Below are 22,910 nucleotides of genomic sequence, written 5' to 3' on the forward strand. Positions count from 1 at the left end.
GACTATAGACTGGACTATAGACTAGACTATAGACTGGACTATAGACTAGACTATAAACTATAGACTAGACTATAGACTGGACTATAGACTAGACTATAGACTGGACTATAGACTAGACTATAGACTATAGACTAGACTATAGACTAGACTATAGACTAGACTATAGACTAGACTATAGACTAGACTATAGACTAGACTATAGACTAGACTATAGACTAGACTATAGACTAGACTATAGACTAGACTATAGACTAGACTATACACAAATAGTGAAATACAAGCAAGCTGACTGGTGTTATTAGATTTAAGTTTTTAAACCCTGATTTCCTAAAAGCGTAACAAGGGAGTAAACGCTAGAGAGTAAAAATGACAGAAAAAGGAATTAGCACTTGACCAGGTAACGTGATAGGGTTTAGTTTTTTTAAACATGAAAAAAAATCAAAATATACTTCAAATATATAACCCCATACATATTAGATAGCGTTTCTAAAATTCGCTTTAAGCTCTCTTTTAATATACGATATCATTTAATTTTATTTGTATTTTTTTATGAAGGGATTTATAAAAGAAAAATCCATTTAAAATTCATTTTGTCTGCCAAAAAAAAAATATTAAAAGTTCTATCCTTTTTTGGGTGCTGTTATAAACTTGTGATATGAATTTTAAAAAAACACTCATAAATATTGACTTCATATCTTCAAATCCTTGTTAAAATTATACTCTATATAAAATAAATAAATCATTATTATATAAAGCAAAACAAAAAATAAATAAGTTTTATTATATGTATATAAGATTATCCTCCAGCTAAAAAGAGGAAGTGAAACACAAAACGAACTAACTATATGGGGAAATATATAAAAAAGAAGAAACAATCACTTGATTCCTTTCAACATTTATAGTCAAAAAAGTGATAAAAAAGTCAAAAGCAAAAAAATATTAAACTTTACTTGAATGCGCCAAAAAATATGCAATATTTTATATACCCATAAGATATGCTATGTTGATTTTTTTTTATTATTATCATTATTAAAACAGAATGTGAATACGAATCAGCTATCTTAGTGTTTTTGGCCTTAAGTTATGTTAGCATTTAGTACAATTTATATTTTATGGGTCAAGGTTTTGCAGAATTATAGAATTAAATAAAAACAAAAAAATAAATAAATAAAACAAAAAGAAATAAATAAATATAAAAACGAGCAATTGTATATGTTTTTAATGTTGATGATGACCTACTACTACTCCTTTTTGAATGATGCCACTATTATGACTGATGATGACGATGTTGTAAAAAGGACATTTGTCAAACTGAAAGCAAAAAACAACTCAAACACATCTTCACATAAAAAAGTATAAATTGAAATTTTATCTTTAATAAATCTTTATTTAAATCTAAACAAAAACAAAATTTATGTATAAGTCTGAAAAATGACTGGGGTTTTTGGTTAGTATTTGCTTAAATATTTTTTAAATGCATGAAATTTAAATTTAGGTTTATGAGTATGTGGTGGTATATTCTAGCAGTTCTGGAGTACACTCCCGAACTACCTATTAAACTTACTTCTTAGGATAACTTCTACCCACTGACTGCTCAGTTGAGTAGCTATTTTAACATGTGATACAAGAAAGTCAGTCGTCACTTGATAGTTTACGAAGAGACCTTAAGAATGCTAATTCAAAAGAGTTAATGCATGGTCTGGGTATTGTTAAGTGATTACTGTCTACGCTCTCGCTTACGAAGGGTTCAGTAAAGTGACATTGATTTTTAAAATTGAAAACTTAAATCTGTGTCGCCACTCCATAGATTACTCAGAGATAGTCAGAAGGCTATTCCAAAGGTATTAATGAATGGTACTGAACCCTTTTGCTTAAGCTTGCCTATATTACATGGATATTGTTAAGTAACGACTGTCTCTGCTCTCATTCACAAAAGGGTCACTAAAGTCACGACTGATGTCACTCCTGATAACAAGGAGTACTTTCGAGTTAGACGATAATAGAAATCTATGCCTTTTTTAAATTTCATATAAACTTTTCATTGAACTGCTAGGTAAATACATGGACAAAACTAACACAGACATATAAATCATTGATTTTAAAAAATGAAAACATAAAACTACAAAACAGTGTTACCAAAGCGTGTTGGCAAAGAAGAAATATGAAAAATGATTCAAAGTCTAAACAAGTAAGAATGTATGGTCAGACATGACCCATCATATCATACCCTACACTAGTGATTATGTTAAAAATGTGTATTATTTTGTAATAACTCAACATAAACTTTCATTACCATGTAAAGGGTCAAAATGATATAAATTTTCATACACAATAACATATTCAATTATCATTGCAACATGGTAATGTCATTAAATGGAAGCACCTACCACAAACGCTTACTAGTATTTAGAAAAAATAATAGTTGTTAATCGCATGAAGAAACCTATTCAGATAATATTGCTTCAAAGGCAGGAGCACTTACGAATGAGAAAGTATTTATACAGTACATTATAAGTAAGACCTTATTAGACTGCTTCTATGTAATCCAGACAATATGTAGTAATCATTGAAAAGCATGTTGTTACATAAGTAATTATAATTCAAAGTCATTGACTAGTTTTCCAACTTTGATATTAGCGTTTATAAGGGGTATGAGGATCTCGCGGATCTAATGAATCGCGATCATATCGAAAATTCATTTAGATTTATATTAAACTATGTTTTGCGGATTTTTAGAAAAGTACAAAAATTTAACATATTTTTTAGTGCAAAATCCTTATTCGGGGACTTGTATGGAGGCGAAATAATGAACCTATTTAAACTATTTTCAATTGTCTTCGTCCTACGTCAAAAGATGAGCGTGTGGCGAATTTCATAAAATTATCTTGAAAATTGCAAACTGTACTTTGCACACAAGGTTTACATGGACACACAGACGGACGGACACACATAGCTAAATTAACTCAGAAAATAATTCAGAGCCGATTGGTGTATAACATAAGCACAAACGAATAATACTCTCCCTACAATAGTGGTGTAAGGTATAAACATAATTTGATATATATTAATTGAATAAATTAAACAGTTTAATTAAAATGGGATTTACCAATCAATGAATTAGTTAATAACATAAAGTAAAATGTTAAAATTTACTTATTTCTTCATTCTTCAAGTAATTCATTAATGTAAATCTTTTACTGATTAAGCCAAATTAGATTTCCCATTAACATTACATTTTAAGCAGTAGAAAAAAATGTCTGCTTAAATCATTGTTTATTTTCTTTATTTAAATATTTCTTTTATTAAACAATGTTTTCTTCATCTTTTTTCTACTTCCATTTTCTTTATGACCTCAATGCAATGACCCTAATTGTTTTTCATCATCACCAGCGGATTTGGTGGTATATCTTTCAATTACATAAATATTATTATGTTCAATTTAATGGCCTGTCAGTTGTAATACTTTTCGTTAATCAGCTTTTGAATGACACTGTCAAAAAAACGTAATTATGCTGGCGAAACTGTCATGACACTAAGCATTTGCTTCATTTGAATGTTTAATAAATCTTTTAGTAAAATGCAGTAAAAAGATTTATTTTATTTACAATTAGGTTGAAGATACAGGCGCAAACTGATTCATTCGTTGACGTAATTGAAATTTTTGTTTTAAACTAATTAAAGATTTTAATTAAAACTGAAATATTTTCTTAATTATTTTTTTGATTAAACTAAGTATTTTAATTTTATTGTTTAAGTACATTTCTTCCATGTATTAATCATTTAATTTTTACTTTTCTTTGTTACAGGTAAGACGTAAAAAATGTTAATTAAATTTTATGCATTTGGTAATTGTAAGTATTTAAAATGTTTTAATTTATGATTACTATAAATCATTTAAATTTATTTCTTATGATTCATTTAAATGTGAGTCACATTTTCTTCAAATCAGTTCTACATATTAAAGAAAACTATATTCAATGTTCTTTTTTTTTATCAATAAGGAAATGTGTAATAACTTACATATATTATTTTGTAAAAAAAAATAAATATAAAATATTTATTTATCTTGAGCTTGAAAATCCGTCTTATAATAGAAAAGCAATTTCAGGGCCTAACTAGCTGTACACAGTATGCTCGACTTTAAGGGGTAGTCTAGCATACTGCCCAGCAAAAAATATGAAATTTTTGGTAATAGCCAGTAGTTATTTCATATATTACTTGGTAATGAGTGTTCATTATCATTCACATTTTTTCATTTAGCTGAATAGGTTATTACTGGTAAAGAACAAAACAGTTTGGATTTGTTATGTCTCAATTGTCTAGGTCGTTCATTTAACAAACAGGGGGTTCGTGGTTCGAGCCCTGCTGGATACTGTTTATTTTTTTTTTTTTTCAAAATGACATTCATTTATATTTTTGTAAAATGCCGTTCTCAAAATTACAAAAAGCAACATGTTAATGGAGCAGCGGGTAAGCGGCTGGAGTGAGAAACATAGAAAACAACTGAATGCCTGGGTTCAAATCCCGGCAGAGGAATTTTTTTATTTTTTGTTTTCTACATACAAAGTCGGCCCAAAATAACTAGCTATCACATAACATATTTGTAGGTTTATTTGTAACTAGTTATTTCGCAAAGTTTTTGTAATCAAATTAGTAACCATTTATTAATTTGTTTAAGGTAGGTACATATTATTTGAACCTCGTCGAACAAAAATAATTAAAATAACGTGATTCCAATATTACTTTCTAGATTACTAGGTAATGAAAATTTTGCTGGGTGCATACAATACATTTATATAAAAAAGAAATTTTTGAAGATTCTAGAATCTAGATACAATAATTTCCTATATATACGAATTTTTATTAAAATGTACCACCCATTTCTAGCCCAAATGATCACATTTGGATTTTAGCTCTAATAGTTACACAGCCATACGAATCTTAGAATTTCATTTATATGAGGGGTTTTCAAAGCCCCCAATTAATGTCCTGCATATGTTCAAATGAATATCAAAGTGCTTCGTACAAAATTTAAATAATGTAGTGCTAGTAGTTTCACAGATATACAATTCGTTATATTAATTTCTTAGGGGAGGTGTCGAGTCTATTATCAGGCCTATAATCCAATCTATATTCTAGTCTAAAATCTAGTATATATAGTCTTTAGTCTAGTCTATAGTCTAGTCTTTAGTCTAGTCTTTAGTCTAGTCTAGTCTAGTTTATAATCTAGTCTATAGTCTATTGTCTAGTCTATAATCTAGTTTAGGCTATAGACCAGGCTAGAGTGTAACCAGTAGTCTACTCTATAGTCTAGTTTTTAGTTTAGTGTATAATATAGTATAGTCTATAGTCCAATCTAGAGTGTAGTCAGCAGTCTACTCAATATTCTAGTTTATAGTTTAGTGTATATATAGTCTAGTTTATAGTCTTGTCTGTGGTATAGTCTATAGTCTAGTCTATAGTCTTGTTTTATAGTATTCTTATATACATTCTAGTCTATATTCTAGTATATAGTATGGTCTATGGTCTAGTCTATGTTCCAGTATAATGTCTAGTCTATAGTCAAGACAGTAGTTTACTTTATAGTCTAGTTTATAATTTAGTGTACAATCTAGTCTATAGTTTAGTTTATAGTCTATTTTATAGTCTATAGTCTAGTCTAAAGTTTAGTCTATTGTCTTGTTTTATAGTGTAGTCTGTATTCTTGTCTATAGTCTAGTCTATATTCTAGTATATAGTATAGTCTACAGTCTGGTCTATATTATAAACTATAGTCTAGTCGATAGTTATGTCTGTAGTCTAGTCTATAGTTAAGTCTGTAGTCTAGTCTACAATCTAGTCTAGTCTACAATCTAGTGTATAGACTAGTCTATAGTCTAGTCTTTAGTCTAGTGTATAGTCTTGTCTATAGTCTAGTCTATTGTCTAGTCTATTGTCTAGTCTATAGTCCAGACTATTGTCTATTATTTAGTCTATAGTGTATTTTAAATCTTGTTTACATATTTGTCTATAAGTCAGTCTCTAGCTTATTTTATAGTATTGTCTAGTCTAAGGATGGTTTTAGCTGCTTGACATGTGACATTTTACATCGGGAAATTGTTGATAACACTGAATAGAATAATTTTTCGACTTCTTAGCTTGAATCCACAAGCTAAGTGAGGCGCTTAAAAAAAGAACGTGAAAGCAATGAGAGAAACTTCTAACACTAATAGAGTGCAAATTATTACAATCGATAGCGATTAAAATTGAAAGAAATTCTATTTTTTTTAAATTACAAAAGATCAGTATCATTTATCTGAGTCATTTATCGATATCTGTAAATAATATAATTAAAAGTTAAATAGTTTATTATATTTTTTTTCCATTTTTATGAAAAGTTTTAATATTTCGATGAATAAAAAGCCTTGAATAAGAAATGAAGTTTTAATATTAAAATGTTGTAATGTTTATAACAATGATGTGTCATACAAGATAGTGTTTATGAATGAGTCTGCCAGAAATATTGCAATTTATTTTATTATATAAATTATTTTTTAAACCCACTCTAAACAATACAAAAATTCTAATAAAAACGTTTAATCTTTTAAAAGAAGATGATTTATTTAGTTTTATAAAGCCTTTATGACTTATTGTGAAGTTTTTATCTATTTGTTAAGAGAAATAATTTAATTAAATAATTTCATTGCCCAAAATGTATCTGTAGTTACAAAAATAAGAGTTTTTGTATTAAAATAATGGTCCAAAAAGTTAAATTTTTTAAACAATCTCAGTCTCAGTTTTTTGTAAACTTTTAAAACAAATTTTACAATTTTTGGTAGAGAACCTTAGGATTTGTGGCAATCAGTTATAAAAAAGTTCATCAATACCTCTTATAGTTTAGTTGTACTTCTGATTTTAATTATTTACGGATAAACATTTTAAATAAAGTATAAATTATAAGAAAAGTTTTTGCTGGGCACATTTTTTTTAAATAACAAATGTTTAAGTGGGATTCCAGGAATTTGCTAACATTTGGACAACTTTAAACATTACCATTAGTTCCTACCATAAATAAAAGTACAGTACATAATACAGAAAGTAATGAGTTCATCCCAAGTTCAAAGCTCATACTTATGTTCACATTTACTGTCCATTGTAATTAATAAGTAGAATTGTAAATATATTTTTTTTATATAACAGAAAAGTCTTTTAAAATACCTGTATTTTAACTGTTATTGTTGTTGTTGTTGTAATCATAAAATATTCACTACTTTATACAATTTATTAAATTAATTAAGTCAAACAAGGAGGTGGAAGTAAAAGTACTACGAAATATTAATATAGAAGGAGGAGGAGGTTACCAACAATTACATACATATGAACTTTTAATGAAAGCGCGTGTAAAAAGTTTTATGACAAGAAAATAATTTGTACTTTGCTGTATGTTATTTGTTAATGAATAATTAACATAACATAATATAATATTGGTTAATTTATAATTAAATAGTTAGTTTTGGAGTAATAAAAAGCAACATATAAACACTAATGAACGCCAACTAGATTACAGTGAGCTTTTTAGTATTTAACTGATAAGGAGAGATCGGTCTGTAATAAATAACTCACAATTGTATTTAAATTATTTTTATTAAAAAAAAATGTTAATTTTCATTTAAATATAAAACATATTTTGCTACAGAAACAGGTGTTTAACATTTAAATGAAAAACATTTTCCTACACAATGGGGGCATGGAAACCAACAAAACGGAAAACCGAAAAAAAAGTTTTTCCTTTTAATGTTAAGGTTTATATAGTTAAATGTTTGAAATTAGTTTAAAAACAATTTTCAGTTTAAATTTAAAATAGGAGTTTTTTTTTTGAAGTAAACAGACAAAACTTTTATTTGTTTGGGGATTTAAAATTTTGATTTACTTCAGCTGTGGCTATGACTGCTATAGAGGCTATTTAAGAGATAATTATGAAACTCCCATTAAAAAAGCCACCACCAATCCAACCACTTCCCCTCATTAAAACAAAATTTTTATTACTTTTAAAATAAATTACAAAAAAGTTTTCTTCTTAGTAAAAGCATACAAAATGAGGGTGTTTTACAATTTTAAAGTTGGAGGCTTTGAGTTTATTGCGTGTCTAGAATGAAATTGTGTTTTGAAATTGTCTAAAGTTATTTTTAAGATTTTTTCCAATTTAAAAGTGTGAAAACATTTCTTTGGTTGTTTTAATTTATTGTTTTAAAATTCGTTTTTTCTTCCAAAATATTATTTGACCTCCTGATTTTAATATATATTTTTTTTTTTGACAATTAAATTTTTAAAACTTGACCTTGTTTTTTTAATTTAAAACTAATTGTTATGACTATTTTATTGTATTTTTATAATTGAGTTTTTTTTTTGTAAAGTTTTCTTTTTGTTTAAAATCTTGTGCAATAATTTAACATTTTTAAATATTTAATTAATTTAACATTTTAAACTGATTTTTTATTATTATTAACCAACTACATTTCTTCTTGATTGATGTCATTGTGTGGGGCGAGAAAAAAAAACTATTGCTTAAATTAAATAAATTTTTTTTCTGCTTTTTAATGACAATGATGCAACATTGTTTTCAAAATCACAATTTTATTAAATGAAGGCAATATACGAGGACAGATAGATAGATAGATAGATAGATAGATAGATAGATAGATAGATAGATAGATAGATAGATAGATAGATAGATAGATAGATAGATAGATAGATAGATAGATAGATAGATAGATAGATAGATAGATAGATAGATAGATAGATAGATAGATAGATAGATAGATAGATAGATAGATAGATAGATAGATAGATAGATAGATAGATAGATAGATAGATAGATAGATAGATAGATAGATAGATAGATAGATGGTATGATTGATTCATTAATTAAATATATAGAAAGTTATAGATTGATTGATATATTCGTATGATTTGAACCACCATCGTTTGTAAGAATATAAATATACATTTGCATCAGCACGAGCACATCCATATCTATCAATAAAAATCAATTAATTGAAAAAACAATTAATTGGATATTATGTCACTTAAAAAAGCACACTTTTGAATGACAGTGCACTTAAGGCAGTGCATGAGCTACATTGGACCAATCATAATTTAAAAGAGAATTTTTTTTATCTAACTAAAGAAAAAACTTATATCGTAAACAAACTTTTATAACCATAAATAATAATGACCTTGTTTTCTTGATTTTGTTTTTTTTTTTTTCAAATATCTAAACACATAAATTTTATTAATAAAAACACAAACACACACACATACACCAAAAGAATATAAAATTATGATTTAAATTAAAGACTCACTCAAAAAATTAAATTATAAATAGAAAATTAGTGTTGTAGATCACTCAGCAACTTTATTTCAGAAAAAAAAACTAAAATATTCTAATTTTTTTCGAAAAATGCAAATTATTTGAAAAAAAAATAATCTTTTAAACAATTTCATTATCATGCACATTAGCAAAACTTTTACTTAATGTTTTTATCTTTTGAGTGTTTTTTCGTCTTTCTATCGTTCTGTCTATCTCTCTTTGTCTAAATTTATTTGTCAGAAAATCAAAATACCAACAGTTGGTTTCTTTCCCAAATGTAAGAAATATACATCAAACCGACATCTAGATGGATAGATAATACTTTAGTTTTCGAATTCTCACAGAAAGCATTAAAAACAATGATGCCAATCCCATGCTATTCCACTCAACTATCAACTTGAATGTTGTTAATTTGCAATTTATGTAAATAAATAAAATCGAATTTATTACGCGTTTCCTCCCGTTGGTTTTGAAAATTTTGCTACCTTAACGCCCGCCTAACGTTCCGCATAAGTGTGTGTGAATATATAATTTGGTTTTATTTCAAAATATGTAGAAGAAGATGAAGAAGAAGTTATAAATAAAAGCAAAAAATTAGCTAAAGATAAAGCTCAACAAAGGTAAAGAAATTACATCTAACATTACCACAAATTCTACAGTTTCTACAAGATGACATTGGGATTTTTAAAACCCAGTTAACATTTAATTTCGGTAATTCGGTTTTAATTTGTAAAGATGATGAATTGATTTTTATTAAATTATATAAAAAATTATTTCATTTTCTTAAATTATAATTAATTTAAAATTTATTATTTGGGTAAAACCCATGATCATTCTAATAAACCTTTGCCAAACATATATTTCTATTTAAATTTTGCATGTGGCGTTAATATATTGTCACCATCTAAAATATGTATGACAATGTGGTTCTTAAACCAATATTGAATATTTTATAAAATTTATTATTATACCCTTCAGCTTCGTGAGAAGAGTATATATAAGTTTATCATTTCTTTTGTAATTTCTACAATATAATATCAAAACTCTATGTAGTATAAATATATTTCAAAAACTTATAGTTTCCGGAATCGATGTAGTCAATATGTTTAATGAAATCGTTTTTCTAAAGGCCTCAGATATCTGCCATATATTCAGAAGAAATATTAACTAAATTCCAAAACAACTGACTACACAAATTTGCTTATATTAATAGAAATCGTATTACAAAATGAATCGATTCAGTCCATTCGGAAGTAGTCTGTTTTAAAGGGATGGGTGATCAAGGTTAACTACCTGATGAACACGAAACTAACGAAAGCTATATTAAAACTTAAGGGTGAGAGAATCCCTCTTGGAATTACGAAACGGTGTGTAGAATATCAAAGATCATATGACTGATGAGTACAAGCCGAGAAATCTCCTCAAAATGGGCAAGTCTGATGGTACATATTCTGAGTGGACCCACAGGATTACGGCCACAGCTGTACTAAATTGGACGTAGAGATTCAGACTAATGTAGAGCATGTGGATAAGACAGTGAAACTCTGAACCACCTTTTTTGCAACTGTCAGGCATTCATCGAAGTAAGATCCATATATCTTAGTAATATTAAGAAAATAACATTCCTCACTAACACTGATTGAAAATTCCTGGGAATTACTTGTAGTATACTGAATTTCTGAACATTGAAAGGTAATACATTCAGTGATTTCTTTGCAAACAAACATATTTTGTCCAAGAATAGGCGGCGCACAACATGTCATATAGTGGTCTATGTGTATTTCTTTGGATATGATCCTTTCCATCCTTCTATCAACATAACCTAATAACGATATCGGGTTAAAGTTATACCCGACTATGTTGTATGCGAAAAATTCCGAAAAGCTTTTATATAAAGTCCATTTCTCTAAGTCCAATCTCTTAATCGTTAATACCTCCTGAATTAAAAACGATATCATTTTTATAATAAAACTCGTGTTTATATAGAAATAGTTCTGCAATTTTTTTCCGGATTTCCTAATGGTCATAGATTCCACATAAAGCCTCTTCTGAAAATCAGTTAATGATAAAAAACACATGAATTAATTTCCAAAGTATTGAAATTAAATGTTTCTTTGATATGTTTAAATAGAAATAGTTCTGCAATTTTATTTTCCAAATCATCCCATAATTGGTCAAATGTAGGTCCCACATAAAGTCCTCTTCTGAAAATAAGTTCATCGAAAATAACTCATGTATTAATATTAACAATATCGGAATAAAATATTACTTTTTATATTTATAAAATATTCTATGAAATTTTTTTCGGATCGGTCCATAATTACAAACAGTTCTTTTGAAAATTATTTAATCGTTTAATCTGGTACTCTTTTTTTGGAAAAAGTAGCTTATAAATGAAGGGTATTTAATATTCGGAATAGCACGCTGACTTCTTCACTTAAAAAAAAAAAACAAATAATTTTTATTGATTTTTTTCAATTACAAATTGTTACTGAACAAAAATTTAAATCAATTGAACTTAAACTTTATGAACATTATGAAATATTTCTTATTTAACTCAATATAAATCCATTAACAATTAAATTATTTTATTAAAACACATTATAGAATATAAGTCAGATTTATTTACAATATGATATGACCTATTTTTTTTTACAAACACTTTCAATTATAAATTACAATTATTATCAATTAAAATTTCTATAAAATTCAATATGACAAAACATTCATAAATGTTACACAATTTTTCAGAATAAAATTTTCTCAATTTACCATTAAAATAATGTTGTGAGAATTTAAAATACAGAAATACATAAATATTTAAGTTTATATGTAATTATTAATAATAAACAGAAAAAATGGAAATTTTATCACACACACACACACACCTGAAAAAAAAACTTTTCAACTTTTCTCATTAATTATTAACTAATTGAAATTTAATATTTTACCTTTATGTCTGCTTATGTTTTATTATAAATTTATTAATTTTTATATATTGTAATCTGTCTGTCAGTGTTTTCTTTTGCAAATATTTATATAAATATTAATCATGTCACCGCACCAACAGGAAATATAAATATTTAATATGATGAAAATTATATATATTTATGCATAAAAAATATCTTATTTAAAAAAAAAAAATACAATACTCTGTTTTTAGCGGTAATAATATATTTGGGAAAATATTTAAATATATTACAGTGGTTTTAGTGCTAGAAAGTAATGAATATTTTGCATTAAAGAGAATAAAATATGTTTAGTTTTAAGAAATATGCTTAAAGGAAATAATAGGAATGTAAGGACTACAACAAAAACATTAGCAATAATGTTAATATTTTGTATTGTAAATCTTGAATGTTAACAACATTTTACACTACTGTCAACCACTGTTCTTTTCTTACTTTTTTATGAATGAAATTTGAAATGAGTTTATTACTTTTTTTTTCTTTATTTCTCCTCATATTTTATGATATCTGTAATAAAATGCCAAAAACCACAATGAAATACCTGAAATGCAATATTCAAATGCTACAATATACTCATATTCATTTGTCGGTATTTTTATGGTTTATTTTTATTAAAATACACATATACATTTATACATACATACATATGTATAAAAATATTTATTTAAAATAAAAAAAACACATGTTAATTGTTGAAATATTTATATTTAGAGCCATCAAGTATGAAAGTCATTTAAAAAAAAAAAATTGAAATATGCAAATAATTTTTTAAATGAAATATTTTTTTTTTTTTCAAATGCTTTTTTTTTACTCTGAACCAGTTTTGATGTCATAATATTGGGTTATTTGGTTAATAATTTATAAACATACAGATGTCTTTTAGAGACTCATGTTTTAATAAAAATATTTTTTTTAGATTTTATTTGGAATCATAAATGTATCAGCAACTTTAATCCCAAATATATACTTACAAGTCAAAAACTTAAATGTTAAAAAACATCATGCTTTACATAGGTAACTGATTCACGATCAAGTTGATTAAAGAAGACCTACACTCAACTTTTCTATAGAAAACTGACTTACTTATCATTTTCTGTAAAGAAATGATTCTAAATTTAAGTTTTCCGGAAAAAAATGCACTAACGATCACTTTTTTCAAACGACACTTTCCTTATGATCGAAATTTTGAGATCGGTCAAATTTTTTATAGAAAATTGGCCATCGATCAAGTTTTCTATAGAAAATTGATTATCGATTAAAATTTCTATAGAAAACTAAGTCTATATCTAGTTTTCTATAGAATATGGACTATCGATTTAATTTTTATAGAAAATTGAACATTGATCATTTTTCTTTGTAGAAATCTTATGCTCAACTATTCTATAGAAAACTGACTTTCTCGTCACATCTTCTGTAGAGAAATAGATCTAAATTTAAGTCTTACAATGAAAACTGACTGATGATGAACTTTTTCAAAAGACATGGTCAAGTTATGGTCAAGTTTTTTTATAGAAAACTGACCTTCGATCAAGATTTCGAGATCGTTTAAATCTATAGAAAACTAGCTATCGATCAAGTTTTCTATAGAAAATTTACCATAAATCAAGATTTCTATAGAAAACTAATTCATAATCTAGTTTTCTATAGAAAATGGATTTTCGATAAAGTCTTTTTTATAGAAAACTTACACTCGATAATTTTTCTTTGTTGAAATCTTAGAGTCGTCATATTTTCATTAGAGAAATGAATCCACATTTAAGTCTTCCAATGAAAACTGACTGAAGATCAACTTTTTCAAAAGACACTTTCCTCATGATCAAACTCACTATCGATCAAACTCACTATCGATCAAATTTTCTATAGAAAACTGACTATCGATCAAGTTTTCTATATAAAACTGACTCGCTGATCATATTTGCTATATAAAACTGAATCTTCATTAAAATTTTCTATAGAAAACTGATTCTTGACTAAGTTTACTTAAGAAAACAAACCCTTGATCAAGTTTTCAGTAGAAAACTGACTCTCGATCAAGTTTTCTTAAAAAAACTGATCCCCGATGAAGTTTTCTTACGTAAACGGAGTTACTGATTAAATTTCCTGTAGAAACTGAACTTTTAAACGAAATTTTCTAAAGAAAACTGACTTATGTTCAATATTTTCAAAAAAAAACCCTTTATTCATGATCAAGATTTCTATATAAAACTGATTCTTGATCAAGTTTTCCGTGTTAACTGACTTTATATCAAATTGTCTGTAGAAAACTGAATCCTGATCAAATTTTCTCTAAAGAAATCAGACTCTATCAAAGTTTTCTATTGAAAACTGACTCACGATAAACTATTCTAAAGAAATTGTCTCACAAAGAAGTTTTCTGAAGAAACTTGACTCATGATAAAATTTTCATAAGAAAATCTAATCACGATCAAGATTTATTTGCAAAGCTATGGCTCATGAAACTTGTCTCACGATAAAATTTTGTAAATAACATTGACACACAATCAATATTTCTAAAGAAATTTGACAAGAGATCAAGCTATCTTTGCAAAGCTCTGACTCATGATCTTGTTTTCTTTTGAAAACTGATTTACGATCAGGTTTCTATCACGATCATTATTTCTAAAGAAACTTGACACGAGATCAAGCTATCTTTAAAGCATCGAATTACGCTTAAGTCTATTATAGAAAATTGACTTTCAATCAATTTTTTTTTTTTTTTTTTTTGAAAACTAACTAACACTAAACTGCCTCTCTGTATGTCTGAGAGAATTATTAAATATTGGGATCCCGAAGATTCAGAAAATAGATTTTAACAGAATACGCTTATCTCGGATCAGACAATATGACCTTCTCACGAAGGTGAAAGATACAAAAAAAAACGATTTTTTAGTAAAAAGTTAATCTATATTCAGAAGTGATCTTTATATGGACCAATTAAAATCGGTTAAAAATTTAAATTTTCGAAAGTGAGCCTTAAAGCTATGGTGAATTATTATGTATATGGATCGAATCAGGTTTTAGTGTTTAGTATAATTTCTATTCATATTCGATTTATATTGTTTGAACCAATTAGATTGCGACAGAATTTTGTTAAAACAAAATCACAAAGATCTTTAAAAAAATTGACATTGTAAGCAAAATAATGCAAAAAAAATAAAATAAAGTATAGTTTAGGTTTCTTTAAACATTAATTTTTAGCTGGTTTTGTTTTTAATATAAAACAATAATTATATTAATGTTTGTTTTAATTTCTTACTAACGGTTAAATTTTAATGATGACATTAACATGCCTTAAAATGTCAGTCTAGAAAATACTTTTTTCAAACCATTATATTTCTTGTTTGCTTCATGTTAAGAGATTTTTATAAGGCCAATTAGGGATACATTTTTCTCCAGTTTCACCCAGTGTTTTTTTTACACACTTTCTTTTTTTTTTTTTCTTTTTTTGTTACATGTACTAATATTTTAGCATTTCAGTAGCATTTCTATGTTTTACAAAAAGAAAAAAAGAAAAAAGAGCAGAGTATTCACACGCATTAAATTATATTTTAATGGATGTTGAAAACGTGAGTTGTTTAAATAATGTTTAATTTTTTTTGTTTCATTCGTTTTCATACTGGACATTAATAAAAGCCCATTGAAATGTCTACTTATGCTTGGTTATAAAATGGAGTTTAATACTCCCACCTTAATTTGACTCCCTGTAGCTTTTAATCTCCACAAGGGTTTGCTGTGTAATACTTTCATTCATTTTGTGCCAAAGAATAAGAAGCCAAAAGAGAACAAAAATTGAATTGAATTTTAAAATTCCACAATCACTTTTGTCTAATGTAAATGTTTTGGAAAAATCTTTTGTCTTCATTCTCGTGTACGTGTTGTACTTATGTATACGAATTAGTTAAACACACATACTACGTACGTACTTACAAAAATGACAACTGGAGTGAAAACAAATGAACATACTCTACTAGTAGATACAAAGATAAAAAGCTTTAAAATATTGTTTACCCATTGTGTACAATGTACACTGTACACATTGCTCCGAACAGTAGAACAGTTACTGTATTACTCTTTTACCAACTAGAATTATAATTTTTTCTCTAAGTATACCTTTTAAATTGGGCAGTCTATCTCAGTCAATGTTATAAAAGACCAAATGTTAGATTTGTACTTTAATCGAAAAGTTAGAGAAATCAAGAGAAAAAACGTTAACAAACGAACAAGCATGTATTAAATAGAATTTGTCAAAAGATTTCTAATTTAAGTCAAGTGCAAGTAGGTGTTTGTCAACATTATTATTTCTTTCTATGATTTTATCCCAACTTATACAATGACCAATATATGTGGCTTTCACCTAATGTAATGGACACAATCATTGGTATCAGGGGTAAAGTAAAAGTGTAATGAGGCCTTTAAAAGGCCTACATATTTGCATATTTTTTGTTTTTACATAAAATGCAAGTTACATAAAATGGTCCTACAGTTGATGTTCTGGAGCTATTCAGTATTTTTAATACGCTTAAGCCCGCAGTTACACCTCTGCGAGTTACCTTACTGTTGTCTTTTTCCGCAACAGCATCGAACTTCTTGCGAGTATGGGTTTAAACCATAGCCATCATGTACAAAGTACCCGAAAATACCGAAAAACTAAGTTCAAACTCTGTTCGATCAACTATCGGTTTCCAGATTACTTATATCGCTCTCTAGTTGACCCAAGGTCGAAACACACCAAGGAAAATTTGAGGATACAATTGACACAACCAGTTAATAACTCGAGGTACTGATAGCACCTCTTTTCCTCCATATTGAATTAACACTAAAATGGTGAAAATCATTAAGTTCAGTTCTAGTTCAGTTCTAGTTCAGTTCTAGTTCAGTTCTAGTTCAGTTCTAGTTCAGTTCTAGTTCAGTTTTAGTTCAGTTCTAGTTCAGTTCTAGTTCAGTTCTAGTTCAGTTCTAGTTCAGTTCAATTTCAGTTCTAGTTCAGTTCTAGTTCAGTTCTAGTTCAGTTCTAGTTCAGTTCTAGTTCAGTTCTAGTTCAGTTCTAGTTCAGTTCTAGTTCAGTTCTAGTGCAGTTCAAATTAAATTCTAGTTCAGATTTTTAACCTGAAAATTTATACGCCGTCGGCATACACATTTATAACAAGCCGCCGACCGCAAAATGTCGAACCGCCACTGTCGATCATTTGTCATTGGCTTGTATCTCTGTCTTAGATTACTGCAAGATCCAAATCTTTAATAATTCTATGAAACATGCTTTTAAGATCTACAGAATCAGTTAATAAATAACGAAGTTATAAGCAAATTTCCGAAACTACCCATGAAAATATCACGTCATGGCTTTTCACATTTACAAGGCCTTCAAACATAAGCTCCCTCAACCACTCCAGTCTTTACAATTATTTTTTAGAAAAGTTTTATTTCTTTCTCCATTTCTGGCTTTTTGTTTTAGCACAATTTTTTTGTTTTTGTTGTAGTTGCTGCTTCGTCTTCTTGTCTTCCTGTTTCGACATTTCAATTTCTAACATTTTGAGACGGATTAAGTCGTCGTGTGTCTTTACCATTTTTTTGTAACCTGATTTATTAAATAGACTTCTACTTAAATGTTGTAAATGTAGTGTTATTGTAAAGTAACTAGTTGGTAGTATGTTGTTGTATTTGCTGTTTAGTTTTGTTTCCTTTTTAAATGACTTTTTTTCCAGTTGTTGTTAAGTGGGTTACTAGTTTTAGGTGTTATTTGTTTTTATCATAAAGTTGTTGGGTCATAAGCCAGAGGGAAATATTGTAACAAGTTTTTTTTTAAGAAATAGCCTTTTAAAAGAAACAATATTGATTTGAACTATTATTTAAAGTTTTTAGCTAAAATTAAGCTGTGGGTACTTTAACCTCAATTAAGGGTTTTCTGGCAGAAATCATTACAAAGATTTCATTGACTTAAAAGGCCTGCGAAAAAACAGGGGAATTAAAATTCTTATCAATTCTTGAAATTTCCTTGTTTGTTTTTCCCATTTGGAAATTGCATTTAAGGTCTTTATTCTGTTTTTAATCTTTTTTCTCACTTCTTTTAAGTATGTACTCAACTCACACATAATAACACCATTAATAATAGGTTTGTTTAACACAGGGATGTGACTGTGGTAATTATTAATATTATTTAGAAAATAATTTTAAATTCAGGGTTTTAGTAAAATAAGTAGTTTTAATAAAACTTTATATACAACAGTTTGTTTTTTTAATTTTAATACCCAAAAAACAAAAAAGTTATATTCCAATATTATATCTAACAAAAACAAAATTTTCCATCCCTGTTTGTCTGCTTGATTTTCTCCTAAAGTGTTATTTACTCATTTAGTTAATGAGTCTACTTATTTTTGTTGAGTAAACAAAAAAATAAAATTGGAAAATTTGGGAAAGTGCTAAAGAAATCAAATTAATATTATTGGTAAATATGTATGTAATTATGTGTCATTAAAATTGCCACACTCAATTATCAAATGTCAATAAGAAATTTGACATAACTTATTAACAAAATTTGATAACGTATAATAATTTACTGAATTGGGTGTATAATTTAAGAATGCGGAATTTAAGAAACACCATATGAGGGGAGGTTGATATTTTAATTTAACAAAGTGCCGCTGTAGCACACCGATAACTTCCCGAAACTTATGCTGTATGTGTTTCCTCGATTTTAACATGCGAAAGGTTTTCAGTGGTTTAGAAGTGGTGATTTTTAAATGGAAACCAGAGATCACCCAGCAGAAATACAAGTCGAGACGGTTCAAATCGGCCGCGCCGCAGCCGACTTCTTTGACTAACTGACTAACTAACTTACTAACTTACTAACTTACTAACATACTAAATTACTAACTTACTAACATACTAAATTACTAACTTACTAACATACTAACTTACTAACTTACTAATTTACTAATTTACTAACTTACTAACATACTAACTTACTATCTTACTAACTTACTAACTAACTAAATAACTATCTAACTATTTTTCTATCTATCTATCTATCTATCTATCTATCTATCTATCTATCTATCTATCTATCTATCTATCTATCTATCTATCTCTCTATCTCTCTATCTACCCATCTATCTATCTATCTATCTATCTATCTATCTATCTATCTATCTATCTATCTATCTATCTATCTATCTATCTATCTATCTATCTATCTATCTATCTATCTATCTAACTCTCTATCTCTCTATCTATCTGTCTATCTATCTGTCTATCTTTCACTTATTACTACATACACTCTATAGTACTTATCTCTACCTATCTATCTATCTATCTATCTATTTATCTATCTATCTATCTATCTATCTATCTATCTATCTATCTATCTATCTATCTATCTATCTATCTATCTATCTATCTATTTATTTATCTATCTATCTATCTATCTATCTATCTATCTATCTATCTATCTATCCATCTATCTATCTACCTATCTACCTATCTACCTATCTATCTACCTATCTATCTATCTATCTATCTATCTATCTATCTATCTATCTATCTATCTATCTATCGATCTATCTATCTATCTATCTATCTTTTTATCTATCTATCTTTTTATCTATCTATCTTTTTATCTATCTATCTATCTATCTATCTATCTATCTATCTATCTATCTATCTATCTATCTATCTATCTATCTGGGTGACAAATGACATTAGCTGTAGGCTCTTTATTACTTAACGATTATAATAAGTACTTATTTCATTTCCTATTTGTATGAAAGCGTGGTAAGTAATTGCCATCACTTTTGTAATCGTGTAAAAGTAACAACTTTAAATGTTATTGTATAAGTAAATTTTAGCATTTTAATATTTTACTCGGTAATGAAAGTTTATGCTGACAGTACCGACATACTAAATAGTACAACTTAAGTACAAAACACTATTACAATAATTATGATGTTTTGCCTTTTTTAATAAACTACTAAACTATCAATTATTTGTTAGTATTATATAAGTATTAATATTTTATTTATAAATTTTTAAAACAAATTTAATTTTTGACTTCCTTATTATAGGGAAATATTTAATAAATAATATATGAAACACAAATTATTGATTTCCTTTATTAATAACTTCATCCATAACGAAAATTATTAAGCTAATAAATAGTTTACTATGTAGTAAATACATATAAATAGTAATACTTATTAAAGTTAAACTTAGTTTTATTTGTAGTAAATTATTAACTTCCTTAACTAACTTATAATGTATTTTGTTTAAATTTTATTTTTAGATAAATTTACGTTTAATACTTGTAAGCGGCAAAACAAAAGAATTCCTATTTAATCCAACAGATTCAGCTGGTGATATTGCACAAACAGTATTTGATAATTGGCCGGAAGGTAAGAGAGAAATACTTTTTTGTATTATTTTTATTAGTTTATTAAAATCTTAATCTTAAAATAAAACAAAAAACCTTAAAGTTTTTTTTAATAAAGTAGTTTAGTTAGATTAAACAAAATCTTGTTAATAATTATTATGAAGAAATATGATTCGATTTTATATAAGGAGCAGTTGACGACATCTTTTATTTGAACTCTTGATAATGTACATGTCATAAGAGGACTTTCCTTCTCTGGAAACTACTAACTGTTTAAAGTTCTAATATTAAATACGGATTAGGGGAACAATGTACTATAGGGATTGCCTACATTGTGTGTGACAAGTCACTGAGCTAACCTATGAGAAGGATAAGGATATTACTTGACTTGTATGTATTAGTTCTCTGAGCTTTACATTTTTCTTTTTTTTTTTTTGAGAGGAGGTTCCACAACCTGGTAAATTGATATACATATTTTAAATTTAAAGCAATAATTTGTTAAATATTAGGTTAAGTTCTGTTAATACACTCTATTACAGATAATTGTTATAACTTAAGTAAATTCTAACCTATATTTACTTCCGAATTTATTACACAATATTGACAAATTTATGTTTTCTTTCACACAAATCTGTCAAATTTTAATTTATTCAATGAAATCGATATAAATGACATACATTTTTCTTTTCTTTTTCAAACAACAAATTTGTTTTTATGTTAACTATGACGCCACATACATAAGTCTCACTGAAAGACAGACATGCTACCACAAGTGTCATATTACAACATACTCACAAGTATACTTACACATATATATATATGTATGTGTTTTATTATTTTTTTATATTCGATTGTTGTTTGATCTGACGTTTAAATTTAATGTTTATTTTCTTTTTAATTACCCGCTTAAATTTTGTAAACAGAGAGAGAGAGAGAGAAAAAACCCAAACTACAAAATTATTGACTCCCAGTAAAATTTCAATGTAAAATGAAATGTTTAAAATTGTTATATTGTTTTTTTTTTAATATTATTAGTTGGATCCAGGTGTTAGTAGAAAAATGACAAGCCCAGTTTATTGATAAAAATGTAGCAAGTGAAGGGGTTTGAGTAGCCGCCATCAGTTTGTTTATTTGTTAATTAAATGTTATTGATTCTTGTAAATATTTATTATTATAACAAATTTATAAGTGTAATGAACAGGGTTTTTAAATAAACTACAACAACAGCAAGCCGTATTTTTTATATACATATGTATATATTGGGTAAGAGGACATTTTGATTCCGAGTCTTTTCAGATGGGTTCAATATTTATCTTAAATTTTTCGTAAGAAGAGAAATTAATCGAAAATCTAGACTATGGACTAGCCTTTGGAGTAGACTATAGACTTGACTATTTACTAGACTGTAGACTAGACTACAGACTAGACTATAGATTATACTATAGACTTGACTATAGACTAGACTATAGACTATACTATAGACTAAACTATAGACTAGATTATAGATTTTACTATAGACTATACTATAGACTGTACTATAGACTATACTATAGACTGTACTATAGACTAGACTATAAACTGGACTATAGACTAGACTATAGACTAGACTATAGACTAGACTATAGACTAGACTATAGACTAGACTTTAGACTAGACTATAGACTAGACTATAGACTAGACTATAGACTAGACTATAGACTAGACTATAGACTAGACTATAGACTAGACTATAAACTAGACTATAAACTAGACTATAAACTAGACTATAGACTATAATATAGACTAGACTATAGACTAGACTATACTATAGACTAGACTATAGACTAGTCTATAGACTAGTCTATAGACTAGACTATAGACTAGACTATAGACTAGACTATAGATTAGACTATAGACTAGACTATAGACTAGACTATAGACTAGACTATAGACTAGACTATAGACTTGAATAGACTGTAGACTAGAATATAAACTAGACTAGACTAGAAAAGCTTTTAATATTAACGAATTTACTTAGACTTCACCACTAATATTACAGACAGAATACAGGTGACAAAGTTTTATTTGAAAATAATGGGTTTTTAAAGGTTGTTCATCAGTAAAACAAACACAAACAAAACTCAAAACGACTCACCGAAAAAAAAGTTTTAAAATAAAACAAACGTGATCAATTTACAAAATCAACAATAAAGTAAAATGAGTAAAAGACTCACCAAACCGACAAACCCTT

General features: G+C 27.1%; 1 protein-coding gene across 1 annotated transcript in view; it reads left to right on the plus strand.

The window, feature by feature from the left end:
• Positions 1-22,910, plus strand: part of LOC111681482 (protein roadkill) — a 138,119-nt gene that overhangs the window by 98,852 nt on the left and 16,357 nt on the right. The window contains exon 2 of the mRNA XM_046947604.1: positions 20,594-20,702. Coding sequence (XP_046803560.1) covers positions 20,594-20,702 — 109 coding nt within the window. The remainder of the gene's footprint in view (positions 1-20,593; positions 20,703-22,910) is intronic.

This window comes from Lucilia cuprina, chromosome 3 (genome assembly GCF_022045245.1).
Source record: "Lucilia cuprina isolate Lc7/37 chromosome 3, ASM2204524v1, whole genome shotgun sequence".
NCBI classification, from domain to species: Eukaryota; Metazoa; Arthropoda; class Insecta; order Diptera; family Calliphoridae; genus Lucilia; species Lucilia cuprina.